Source organism: Trachinotus anak, unplaced genomic scaffold (genome assembly GCF_046630095.1).
Source record: "Trachinotus anak isolate AG129_WGS33_773 ecotype Australia unplaced genomic scaffold, CSIRO_AGI_Tana_v1 ptg000020l, whole genome shotgun sequence".
In the NCBI taxonomy this organism is placed as follows: domain Eukaryota; kingdom Metazoa; phylum Chordata; class Actinopteri; order Carangiformes; family Carangidae; genus Trachinotus; species Trachinotus anak.
In genome coordinates, this window is record NW_027273871.1 from 4,155,893 (window position 1) to 4,170,000 (window position 14,108).

The following is a 14,108-nucleotide window of genomic DNA, read 5'->3' on the forward strand; positions in this document are numbered from 1 at the left end:
CGTGTGCTTTAGTGCCGTTTTTCTGGCGGGGGGGGGGGGGGGGGGGGGGGGGGACTGAGGGTTTAAGTGAAGGGCAGTCTGGACCACGTTGTCGCAGTAGCTACAACAATGGATCAAACTGGCGTTGTGTTACATTTTGGTGAGGTGCGCATTATCATCCCGACGCCTTCATCCTGTTTTCACTGAAACCAGGTGTCGACTGGAAAATCAGCTCAGGCCTATGCACAGATATAGATGAGCTCAGGCTAAATCTCAGCAGCCGACACTCACAGGCCTTATTTTTGACTTTAGTCACAGCAAAACCATCATTGTCGACAGGTTTAATGGGGTTGATTGCTCTAAAATGAATATGCACCATCTGGATGTGAGTAAATAATATGGAAAATGATGAACTAGCGATGCCTGGAATCTGCTTGCTTTCTCTCCTAACACCAGGTGTCTGGTTTAAAGCCTCCACCAGATGTGTGTTATTTATTGAAGGCTGCAACAGCGTTATATTTCCTTAATGGTCTCTGAGCCGTGATTTGTAGGCCATACTCCACTTGGGCACCGGCCTACATTGGCTTTCAGTCATATTCATACCCTGTGGAAATTGATAAGTTGAGCATGAAAGAATATATGAGGAATTGGGGTGTTATTAATGATAATAAATGTACTGTGACAAGTGTTATGATAACAACAATGATAGTCTTATTGTAATAGCATGATTTTGAATGTACAGCGGGATTACCAGGTGTTAAATAGTCAACCAGGATAAAACTACAAATATAACTACAACAAAGACTGAGCTAAACTTTCTCTGTGCTACCACAGTGTTTATGATTAATGAGCTGGGGGCTTCCCGCCTTGCTCAGGGGCCCTACAGAAGCAGTGTAGTAGTGGCTTTATGATGAGGAAAGGGTACTGTAATGGGCAGCCGACAGAAATATGAACATAAGGCACAGAGCTTTTTCTGCTGTTGTTACCAATGAAGCCTCCTACAATCGGCAACGGCATCGTGAAGCATTTGACTCTTAAATGCAAACACATCCCAATGTTGGTGCTTTGTCTTTTGGTCATTGTAATTAAATAGGAATGAAAACAAGGCTTCTTAAGTCATCATAAGACAGCATAAAAATCACATCAGGGCGGCCAGTGTTTCTGGTAAACCAACCATTTCCGGCATTTTTCTTATACTTGTCACAGTTTATGGACCATGTGTCAACATGACTTGAAACCATTTTATCCAAAAATAGATTTTTTCTTTCTCAGGCTTCTCAGATTGTTTAATTTTCAGTGGGTAGATGTGGTAGAAGTATCCAGGATGTAACAAGAAAAAATAAAAGATGAATGAGAGTCACATTTTCATCCAGTGACTCATCAGGGGGGGTCCTGGCCCCCAGGTTTGAGCTGTTAGCTGATACCCAATGAAACTATGAACCCATCTAAATGCATAGAAGGTACAAACTAGTCATTTTCAAGTATGAGAAGATTGTGAATTGCATAAAAAATACTGTACATACATTGTGCATCCTGTCATCGTTCTACATGTTCTGTAAAAAGCCGGTTCATTGTCCTACTTTGTCCCCAACAGTGTGGTCCATTCACACAGGTTTGAAGGCATGCATTCAAGTGTGCCTTCTTTGAATCAGGCCTCATTCTGCTTATTTACCTATTATTCTGTTAATCACTCCCATATGTGTGACCGCCTTATCCCTCCTTTCTTATCCCAGCAGCTAAACATGGAGAGCGACAGCCACCACTCCCACATCTAGTGCCGGATCCACAAGCCTTCATCACCCAGGGAGGAGCTCTCAGGTCCCGGCCCGTCTCCCTGCCACCGTAGAATGAATATGCTCAAGTCCAGTGGACTGAAAATCCCTGGCCGTGGGCCCAAGCATTCCAGCCCAGTGGGGAGGACCTCAGCGGGTGGAACATCCAGCCCTGTCGTCCCTAAAGACAGTAAGTTACTTCCTTCTCCTGACCCCATGGAAAATAAAAGGAATTTCTGTCTTCCAGTTGTTTTTCCTCGTCACAGGAAGTGGGTTCGATCATTTATTTGTGTTAATGACTCACTATAGCTCGGCTGCATTACATTAGATGCGCGCAGATGCTGGGAAGCGTTTTCTTTAACTTCATCTTCCAGTGTATTTACAGAGGTCTCCAGTGGAGCCTTTTTTCTTGTTAGTGTTCAGCAGCTTGGATGAATGCCACACTCTCTCCATTGAAAATAATCTATATTTATCTAGAAAGTAATAGATAATCCGATTTTTACTGTCTCTCAGCCAATTGTTCTGGTTTAATCGGCCCACATCTTTAGTGTTTTGGTTTACTCTCACCACAGCTGTTTTGAATGGAAAGGCATTGATAAGCCTGTTGTATGTTACCTGTCCAGCACCAAACAGGAGACAGACAATTTAGCAACTAGTTGATGAACACAGTGGACCACATAGCTGATGAAGAGCCAGATATTTCCCGAAGCAGTTGCTGGACACCACATCAGCCTTTAAAAGACCTTTATAGGGAATCATGTTTTGTCTTACTGCACTTGACAACATAACCATACACTGACAGGAAATACAAAAGTCTGAAAATGCAATACAACTTTATTATAGTTAAGATAAGAATAAATGTTTAAAGGACAAGTCTGGTGAAGTCCTTTTCATACAAACACTATCTGTGCGTCCAAAGTCTGTCACAGTTTATTTCTCTGTGTCACAGAGCTTCACTGGTGTCCAGATACAATTAAAAGCACATCACTGTTGCACTGGGTGACATGTTCCTTCATCAGCATGAACATGGGCACTGTAGTTTATCTGGACTCAATCCCACACACACTGTCCTGCTGCTGAAAAACAACATTGGTAGAGCACTAAATGTGTATTCATCCACAGCTGAAAATAGTCCCCCAACAAATGCACAATTTATTCCTGTTTGAGTAAAGTTTGCTAAAGAAATACAATGCCCAGCTCTAATTAAAAATGACCTTAGACTATTTTTTTTTTTTTTTACATCTTTAGTAGGAACTTTGGGCTGAATGCTACAGATAGGGTATGAAAGGTGGAAAGCATTGAGAGATAGACTAAAGTATTGTTGGTTTTGTTCCTTTAATGGGATTTGTTAACAATAACAACAATATAAAATATCACCAGACTTATCATTTGTCAGAAATCTGAAATACAGTTGTAAAATATGGACACATGACTTTGTTGTACACTGACGTTACAGCTACTGAAAAACTGAGCACAGGCCGAAATGAGACCTTTCTGAAAAACACTCAAAATTACAACCCCTGTCTGCAAAAAGTAATCACAGCTGCTCTCACCCTGAAGTGCAGCCCGCACTGTTTGTCCTCCCCAAAGTCTGAGCTCACATGACGGCCTCATCCCAACAGCTTCTCACACGCACATGTTAGTTCTGTTTCTGCTGAATTACAGCGTCACTCCCAGCTGAAGCGAGCAGAAGAATAGCCGGCCTTCTTTGGCTGGTAGTACGCTTGTTTCTCATTAGCATCGGCGTGTATGGGAGCCCTTTTATCAGAGGCTGCTACAAGTGTGTCATGGTTCATGTTCGTGGTGGTGGTGGTGGTGGGGGGGGGGGGGGACTTAAGTCCTCTGACAGCACCAGTATCTAATGTTGTGTTACAGTAATACTAGTTTTAACTATCAACAGACCTTAGCTGTGCAGAATGGTATTAAAGCTGCTTGCAAGTAACTTCTGTCCTACTCCAGTTCAGATTTGTTTGAATGCTCCTTGTACATGCTGTAAATAATAAATTAAATATAGTTCTTGAATGAGAAGGATTTTTAAACCTCTTTTTTAAAGCCTTGAATAGGTTTTCCGCTCATGAAATAATAATAAGTTCTGAATAACAGTCCAAAATTGTTTTTTACTAAAGTGTTGACGCCTTGAAATTTACGAGCAATCTGAGCATAGTAAACAGATTCTTTTGTGCTTTGTTGAAGTCATTTATAAGCATTTTGAAAGTGGGAGCAAACGCATGCTGTTTTCATACATCTGTCAGAGTTTATGTTTGGCCCAGAGGTTATTTTTGTTTCTGTCTGTGTGGAGGACATCACAGCTCAAACTGTGTCTGAAATCACCCTGTGCTCATCCATTAGCAGCTCAAAAAGCTAATCCCATAATGTTGCAGGCAGGACTGATGCCCATCAGCTGTTAGGTGGCCGTCCTTAACGGGACGACAGCTCAGCTAAATTCTTGCCTGTGGTTTTTAAACACAATGTTTCCACTATTTAAGAAGTCATTAGTTTTCTCGCATCCTGTTTATCCACAGAAGAAAATACACAGGCATGAAGGATGTAGCAGTGCTCTCTGTTTCCACTGTCGCACTCGCTGTGTGTAATTTGGACCTGTCAAAAATCATTTCGAGGCATCTGTAATGATTTCATAGATATCACCGCACTGTTTTGTTGCAGTGGTGGGAATATCCACATTTCATTTATAACTAATGACACCGTTTTTGGTGATATCTTTCATTATCTTTCTAATTAGCCAGATTGCAATTGGCGATTTCTTGAATTTTAATTCTCATCGGTCACATTGTCATTGTGTCTACTGAAAATGCATTTGTAGATACTATTTATAAAATACAAAGAGGGATAATCAATCAAACATCTCAATGTTTAAATAGCTTTCTCAAAAAACTTTTTTATGATATCAAAATCATCTGAAACGGAAATGTGACCAGTGTTAAATTCAGCATATTTTCAATGTAGTTTTGACTAGTTGCAGCTTAGTTTAAGGTATCTACAAATGATTTTTTTTTTCTAGTTTTAGACATGTAAAAAGATGATCACATTATCTTTTAATGTGCTAAATTACAGATATCTAATTGAAATTCTTTCTAGTTAGAACCACACTGAAGCTGTCTTTCATTTTGAGTTTCAAATTTGGAATTTCAAATGTCTGAGCAAACATCTGGAGATAACATTTCAGAGAGTCAAAACTGAGTTGTAGGTATCTTAAATAAGTTCTCCAATTATATTTAGACTAATAACTCATCTGAATATAGGTAGAAATATCTAAAATTTGCAGTTCAGTCCAGGTTTTATGTGTGACTAACCTCTGGTGTAAGGATGGATGCTTTGTACCAATGATTATTATGATTAATTCATTGTTTCTGTTGGCCATAAAACACTAGTAAGATATTGGTGGGACGACACTGATGCCTCAGTGAGGACATGGAGGGATTAGTTTCCTGCCCCAGATAGTCTAAACACTGACCTGGCCTCACGCTCCAAATCTCAGCCCCCTGTTTGTTGGTTTTAGCTGAGAAGACTGTGGGAAGGGTCCACTGTGTCGGAAGTTGGCAGAGTTCACTAAATGTAAAGAACAGTTTTAGCCCCTTGAGGAGGCTGTAGTCCAGGAGTGAATGGTGGAAAGTATAGGAGCCTTTCTCTGGCTGCTTTTGAAGTGAAAATACCAGAGCTGTGCCACCTCTCGTGATGCCACGTCTCCTGTGAACCCTGGGAGCTCGTTTCTCCACAGAAATAGCTCTGCTGCAGTCGTAGGCTGTTGTTCTTTTTGGAGAAATACAGCTTTTTCCACTTGTTCAAAGTTTTCCTACTGTACATACAGTAACTACTTACCGCAAATGCCAGCTTGCATAAATCCACTAGTTATTTGTTCCCTTTTCATTTTCAGCTTTAAATCATAGCTTAGAACAGAAAGAGAGTGGAAAGATGGCAGAGAGGTGGATGACATCCAACCGAGCTTCTGGACTGGGTGAAATCAGGACATGTAGGGTGATCTGTGTGTAGACAACAAAAGGGATTAATGTGCTGTTGTTGAGTGTTTTCCATATTTTTGCAGAGCATCTGAAACCCACCACCACCACCACCACACATTGGAGTTTTAACAAAACCTGATCGTTATAACCTTCATGGAGGGAGGATTTATTGCAGGACTGCTGTGTTAGTCTGGATTAGATTTATGCTGTAATGCTCCTCTGATGGTCCCATTTCCTGAGTTGGGAGGTCGTTCTTCTGACTTCGGTGTGTTCCTGTGTTTTAAAGTTGGAATGTGTAAACATCATGGACACTACAGAGAAGATGTGCTGTGTTTTATGGCTCAGAGCGCTGACAGCTGTTTCCAGTGTTTGTGTTAGTAATTATGAGGGTTACTGCTAATAAATAACTTTTATAAGATAAGACCAGAAAAGATAAGATGGACCTTTATTCGTCCCATTGTGGGGACATTTGCAATGTTGCAGCAGCAAAGTGGCAAAAAGAAAAAAAGAAACTTCAATATGTCGATAACAATCACTCAAAAAAGAGATAATTAATAGTTCATAATAAAATATGTACAATTAGATCTTCATCTTATCTAGGTCACGTTTACAGCTCAATTAAATGTTCGCAAATGAAATTGATATGCAATAGATGAAATTTAATCCAAAGTTTCTAACCATCAACAACGAAACTTTTTCTTTCATCTGCCATGTTTCTGTGTATATGACGCCAACGACTCAAGTCGCATACCAACATTTTTGCAGACTTTTCCTAGTTGTTCCGACTTCATGTGAACTTTCCCAGTAAGCAACTGATTTTTCCGATTATTCCAACACGGCATGAATGTTCAGATAGATACGTGTTCCTGATGAACTGGCAACTCCATCTATATCAGGCTATATGTTGTGATATTAATACATTTTGGAGGAAGGTAATTAGAGAATATTAGATAATCCCATGGGAATATGGGCTTTTTGACTGGTCCAGTGAATTAAGTGAAGTATGTGACAGATCAGTCTACTTCATCACAGTCCTGTAGATCTAGTGTTGCCATAAATCGTCCTGTGTTGATTTGCAACATTTCCCACAACGGTAATACAATTTACCAGAGATATTAAAGGGAAGCTACATCAGTTAAGACCCCAGTTCCACAATTGGATCTATAATTGGTTGTTTTCAGTCCTTTCTGTGTGACCTGTAATAGTTAATTCACGTCAGTTGTTAAATAGTAGATTACTTGATTAAAATAAGACACTGTATCTTTTTCTGTCTAAGAAGGATAAAATTCTTTGAATGTTTATTTTTCTTTAAATGCTGCTACCTGGAAACACAGTGCATTTGAAAGCAGCAAACTGAAAAGAAGTCAAAAACATTGAGGCTCAACCCCCTCCATCTGTTGTTGTCTGTGCTGCTCAGCCATACACAGCTGCCACAACCACTGCTGGAGACAACAACACAATATCAGCCTTGACGAACTGATGATAAGCCCCATTTAAAATAAAACAAAACAAAAGAAAACAAGTTAGGCGAATATGATCATCATTGTGGGAAACAATCATAAATAATCAGAGTTAAAGAGGCCAGAGAAAGAGGTGTGTGTGTGTGTGTGTGTGTGTGTGTGTGTGTGTGTGTGTGTGTGTGTGTGTGTGTGTGTGTGTAACCAAAGTAGGGAGAGATGAGGGGATAATTGGGGGGAGGAGGAGGAGGAGGAGGAGGGACGGGAGGAAGCTGTGGAGGTTTCATTGTGCAGAGCTGATGAATAGTGGGATTCAGATGGTGGTGGGAGGTGGCCAAACACAATAGTGAAAGTAAGGGCTGTGTTTCCAGTCTTCCTTCTGCCGAGGATCCTTTTACCCTCATTCTGCTGTTGCCTCAGCAACACAGATCATGGGTTAGCTCAGGTTTTAAATGCTGCACAGGGGTCTGCAGGGCTGCATCACATGCTGCATCGGTTCAACCCCAAAAATCACTGTGCATAATTATTACTAGAGGTCATATGTAATGTTGCTAATGTTGTTGTCTTTTGTCAACCATCCATCCTGATAAACAAAAACATATTCATCATCTGGGCTTATGAACAATATCATATTGGCCAATATTAAGTTAATTGCAGTTATGTTGACTTCAGTAAAATTAATATTGGCTGATATTCTATATCATTATTGACCTATTTAAACACCCACAATAGCAAAAAAATCTGTATTTGTCAGGCTTCACTATCGAGGTTCATCATGGGAAATGTAGTGTTTTTGGATCTAATCTTACTGTATCTCTGCTGCATCAATTTTGACTTTTTTTTCTTTTTTTTATCTTTCCCTTGCATGTCTCTCAAGTTTAATGCAAATGCATTACTAGATTGCTGGAATACACTTTTATATTATTCTAGAGAAGCAGTGGAGGTTGTGTATGCTCACAGAAAAGCATGTAAAGGTTTGTGTAGTATTGTATGGTATGTGACCTTATGATCAGGTCAGAGTTTCAATTTGATCTTAAGACATTGCTTTACTACACATCTCTCAATATTTGCCGCTTAAATGCATTTTCACAGATCATAGGTGTAGGTGATGTTAGTTTGAACCATAAACTCAAAAGTGCTTCTCAGATACATCTTCAAACCATCTCTGGTGCTTTGGATAGAGAATATCATGCAGCCACAGAAAACACTGTGCAATATGGGTCACACACAGAGGCTGACGCTGATGTTTTATGTCAGACATCCATTTCGACACATTAGTGATCGATGAGGGACCTGAGTGCTCCCATGTCATGATTGTCAATATCTTTTGTTTGTCTGCTGTGAATATGAAACAGCACAAAATGCAGCAAAGAATAAATGTTTTCCTTGATTCAGACAATGTTGAAATTGTCTCCTGCAGTGTATTCCACTTGTGCAGTTCATCTTTGAGATAATTGCTTGGGATTGAGCAAAATTGTCAGCAACAGTTTTCCCCTACAATAAGCAGCGGCACCACATTCCAGAAAACTTTCAAACTGTATCTTCAAGATAAAATCTCTTTGAAGTTGAACCCATTTGCATTTGTGCCGAACGTGTCTCACATCACAACATATGGGAGCAATTGGGGCGTAAAGTGCAACCACCGGGGCCCACGGAGCCCCAGGCCCTCTCTCAGGGTGTCGGGGAGGCAGCCCTGGCACCAACCGTTCCTGCACAGACACACACAGATAAACACAGACTTTTACTGGCAGCGCGGTGCAGCAGACCGCTTGCTAATGGTGGCCTGCTCGGTTTACAGGCTGCTGTGGAAAACGCCAGAGATCCAGCTCATCTATGTGTCAAACAGGCGATATCACAGGGCTGCGTGGTGGGGTTAATCACCGGCACATCACAGATACCGTCTCTCTGACCCACTTTTCAGGAGGAATTAGAGTAACACCTAATCTTGCACAAACTGCACTGTTATGCTGGATGCTGCCACACAAGCAGGTTTTTTTTTTTTTTGCTGGCATGACATGGTCACACAGGATGAATGGTGTGAGGGCGATTCTGCTGGACTGTGAATGAGGATGTTCTCACAATGTACGCAGTGTTTACAACTTGACCCTCCAATGAGGAGGGTTTTTAGCAGATTTAAAGCATTGATTTCATTTCCATGCACATTTTCTAACACAGTTTTATTTCAGTAATGTTTACAGTGTTTGTTATGTGAACACTTATGCTGCCCTAGAACATAGTAAATAATCTATAATGTTCCCCTTTTTCCCCAGACGCTCCACTGAAGCCCATCACACCAACTAAAATCTCTGAAGAGGGCGATGATGTTTTGGGGGACTACACAGTGGGTGAACAGGTCTGGGTCAACGGCGTCAAACCAGGAGTTATCGCCTACCTTGGGGAGACCCAGTTTGCTCCAGGACAGTGGGCAGGTGTGATACTGAACGACCTAGTTGGCAAAAACGATGGTTCAGTGGGTGGCGTGCGCTACTTTGAGTGCCAGCCCCTCCAGGGCATCTTCACGCGACCCTCGAAGCTCAACCGACAGCCGGTGGGAGAGGGGAGCGACAGCCACTCCACTGACTCGCTCTCGGCCCAGAATCAGACTCAGCAGGGCGGCAGCGGCGCCCCCTCTGGCCAGCGGGTGGTGGTGCCACTCAGAGAGGGCCTGCTCAACAGCGCTGTGAAAACAGGCAACGAGTCGGGGTCCAACATGTCTGACAGCGGTTCAGTAAAGAAAGGTGGAGATAAGGATCTTCGAGTTGGAGACCGAGTTTTGGTGAGTGATGGATAACAAATGGTGGCTTTCCACAAACATCAGTTGTTGCAATGTCATTTACCCAAGTGCCACGATGGCAACGTTCATGGTCTCCCCCAGCTGGGGGAGTGAGTATTGTAGTTGTTGTGGGTGCTACAGGAGACATTGTTGACCCTGGAAAGGTAGTGAGTCCGTCACAGGACCAACACACACAGACAACCCATCACACCTACAGACACCTGCATGTCTCTGAGCCAGCACACAAGAACAACACATATAAAGTCAAGCAACATAACAGAGTTACTAAAAACATTAGAGAATCTAGTTCAAGGGGAGTTTGCAGCTCCGTCCGTTTAAAAGATACACAGCACCTGAAACTAGTTCTTCCAAGGTTCGTACATATACAGTATATGGGTTGTCTAAGTGTTATGTGGGTATTGGGTCATATAGTGTAGTTAGAAGATTTAAATGGGTGAAGGGAAGTTTTAGTACCTGGTCACCCTGTAAACATCAGTGCTGTGCTGGAACTGACCCTTAACCATTAGTTCAAGTGGGTAAATGGAAGCAGTGTCTGATTCGGTTATGCAGCATTAGTTAACTTACATTTTTAGCAGACACACTGGCACATTCAATATTCTCTCTCCCTTCAGCTCTGCTTTGGAGGATTTATGAGAGCATGTAGTGTAGTGCAAGAGATCCCTTTAATATCACGCATTTTATTTGATTCAGTGTTGATATGAAACACATTGATTAATCAATCCTTCAGCCTCTGAATGTCAGAGTAGATGTTTCGGTGATTCCTTACAGCATTATTCAGAAACATTAATGGATACAATCAGTACATCAATACCACTTTATATCTGTTTCATAGCTAGCAGCCAGTTAGCTTAGCTTAGCACACAGACTTGAAACAGGTGGAAACAGCTAGCTTGACTCCGTCCAATGATAATGTAAAAACTTCAATTTGCTACTATTTTTGGCTGCAAAATGATAATTTTTCGTTTAATTTTTTTTGATTAAACAAACAATAACAACAACATAATGTGTTAGTTAGTGAGCTTCAGAGGAGCTGGTAGGTGGATTTTGTCAGCTTTAAACAGAGCCTGGCTAGCTGCTTCCCTGTTTCCAGTCTTTGTGCTAAGCTAAGCTAACCAGCTGCTACCAAAAAGAAATGAAAGTGGTATCTTCTCATCTAACTTAGAAAGCTCATTTCTCAAAAAGTTGAACGTAACCTTTAAACAATTTCCTGTAAATCGTAAGTAATTGTATAATTTATAGGGGTCTTTTTCTGTAAATATTTGAGACGTAGTAGCTGAAAATAGATGATGTTTCAGAGTCCCAGTGGATGGCTCATTACGATTTCATGCTGGTCTCAGTGAAGATGGACTGGTGTGGTGTAATATGATGCGTGGCTGAATCCCACAGGGAAGTTCTGTTTTTCTTCATTCTGTCTAGTGCAACAATTTAATCTTCACACAGCGTCTAGTGCACCTTAGTCCTTTAATCTACAATTACACAACAAAAACTGGTCAGAAAGTCTTAGCATGCAGGCTAGCATGTAAACATCTCCAGAAAGAAAGCATTTTTATCTGCTTTTTGCTTATTTTCCCATTAATGTTCCCTGCATGGAGTTATTGGCCCTGGGGTCACATTGCCTTCCATTTAGTGATGGGCACAGGGGATAGTTACATCAGATCCTGCGCAGTTGGAAACGAGGAGCTGGAGAGGCCTTCCTTCTGGTCAATATTGTAAATCACTCCGGATTACTTTCAGCACTTAAGAGAGGAGAGACCACTGCTGACACATTGATCAGTGAATCCATCTATTTCCTAAGCCTCTCCCATGTAATCTATCTTACTGCAGTTGCGTGGATGTGCTGCCATCCAGCTGTGTCACGCCCCTCCTCTGCTGCTGGAAAAACAACACTGCCTCAAAAATGTGTGAAACTCAGATTACGCACTGTGGACGCAAAGCAAACACTATTTTTCTCCACTTGGTTTTGAATTATGTGCAGGAGAGGGACTCACTCATTTTCTGGAACTGAGGGCCTCCTTGACACTCTGACCATGTAGTGCCTGGTCCGGGCGTCCTGCACAGGAGTAGTCTAGAACCAAGGTCAGACTTGGCTGAGGTGTGTTTGTTCATGAGAACATTTTCTGAAGAGGACTCAAAATACTTCACAAAAAGTAACTGCAGAAATATTTCCAAACAGAGAGACAACCTCAGAGGCTAAACACATGATTACTGCCTCTATTTGCCTTGGCACCTTTTGACGTCTGAGCCCCACAGGAAACACAGAACTGCCTCTTCTCTCCGAGCTTTATTGTTTAACCAGAGGCCATCTGTGCTTGAGTTTAGCAGAAGTTAAAGGATTGCTTTCTTTGAGTGGGGTTGCATGTGATGTGTACTTTGAAAGCCACTCATATGGCTGCTAGTCAAAGTCATTCTCGCTTCAATGTAATGTTAGAACAATTGGGTGTAAATGGAGTTTGAATGATTTTATTAAAGAGGTTACATGAGTAATTAAAAAGAATCATGTTTCAACGTGAAAAAAAATGAATTAGCTCGTTGTCAATTGAGCTTCATGCGGCACGAGTCAGATCAATGCATAAACCAACCAGCTGAGATTTTACCGGCAGATACTCACAACTTCATTCTAAACAGATCATACGCTTTTGTCCATTGAACCTCGTCGCATGTTTTCTTGTAAGAAACAAGAATAAGAGTCTACAGCGATGTTAGCAGCTCTGTGAGGCTGAGCGAACATTTCATCACGCTCACATGCTCACAGCGACAGTGCTCATATTCTGTAGCAAGTGTAGTGTTTTCTCAGTTTGCTGATCAGCACTGAGGCTGCAAATAACAATTATTGTCACTTTTGATTAAGCTGCATATTATTTTTTCTGATTAATCATGTAGGTTATGAAATTAAGAAAACTGAGAAAAAATGTCTATCACAGCTTCCCAGAGCCAAAGTGATATTTTCAAATTTCTTGTTTTATACTATTAAAAGTACAAAACCCAAAGATATTATTCAGTTTACAATGATTTGTGACAGGAAACATAGCAAATCCTCTTCCTTGAGATGCTAGCTTCTGGCTTGCTTAGTTTTAAGTAAGTGTGAAATGTAATGGCAATCCATCCAATAGTTGTTGAAATATTTTAGTCTGGACTAGTTTAGTGGACTCACTGACCGTTTCAAACTCATGATCAGAATATATGAATTAATTAAATATGTCTTAATTTTTGTTTACAAGAAATTCACCAATGATGACAGTTTTAAGTTGTAGCAGTTTATAGCCCCGATAGTATTTTTTTGAATAGAGATGGAGGTACCTGTAGGGTTATGCTTGACGTACAGATTTAGCTCCTGAACCATTTCATCTTGAATGCAGCTTTTAGATGAGATTGGTAACACCAGGAGCCAAGATGGGGGCTTGTGCTGACTGGCTGTCTTAGCGCTGCTGGTAGTTTGACACTGAGTCGCTGAGACATCTCGCAGTCATGCTGACAGCAAACCATCTCAGTTTAATGTCTGGTGACACAGCAGCGTGTCTTGCTATGCTTTCCTCTTTGGCCTCTGCGGCTGTAGAGAGGGACAAGTCAGCGGAGGAGTGGAATATTAATTTGACAATAGAAAGCTGAAGCGTGACTCACCACACCCTTTTTTTTTTTGTTATCACTTGTGTCCGGTTCCATGTTAAATCGTTCATGTTTAGTATTAATGTCTATCTGAAAATAAGAGCAGATGTGGATGTGAAAACATCTGGTGCCGATCCTTGCAATTCTTCACATCCTGTACATTCTGCACATTAACATTAACAGCCTGGGAATGGGATTATAGTCATGTAGTTAGAGAAATCCTCAGAGGTAATCTATTACTGTCAGAGATGCCGGTGAATAAAGGTGATTAGCTGGAGCAGAGAAAATAAACGTGAAATCAAATGTAATCAATCAATGCCAACCAGATTTAATTACAACAGTATCTTATGTGCTTTGTCAGGGCTGGTTGTAGTGCGTGTTGTCTTGCCTCGGTTTGGTATTTTGTTCCTGTGGTTGGTGTTCCTCTTAAACGTTAAAGGAAGTTGTGAACAGTGGGATGTTAGCGCACGCTGATGAGTTCTTATGTCTCATACATGTGGTCGCCATGTGTGAAAAACATTCAGCA

General features: G+C 41.2%; 1 protein-coding gene across 4 annotated transcripts in view; it reads left to right on the forward strand.

Annotated features, from left to right (window-relative positions):
- clip2 (CAP-GLY domain containing linker protein 2) overlaps positions 1 to 14,108 on the forward strand; it is a 44,825-nt gene that overhangs the window by 480 nt on the left and 30,237 nt on the right. For 3 of the 4 annotated variants that reach the window (XM_071506012.1, XM_071506009.1, XM_071506011.1), the window contains exons 2-3: positions 1,713 to 1,941; positions 9,456 to 9,961. In XM_071506012.1, the coding sequence (XP_071362113.1) occupies positions 1,827 to 1,941; positions 9,456 to 9,961 (621 nt within the window). In that variant the 5' untranslated portion in view covers positions 1,713 to 1,826. The remainder of the gene's footprint in view (positions 1 to 1,712; positions 1,942 to 9,455; positions 9,962 to 14,108) is intronic. The other variant, XM_071506010.1, reaches the window with a different exon arrangement.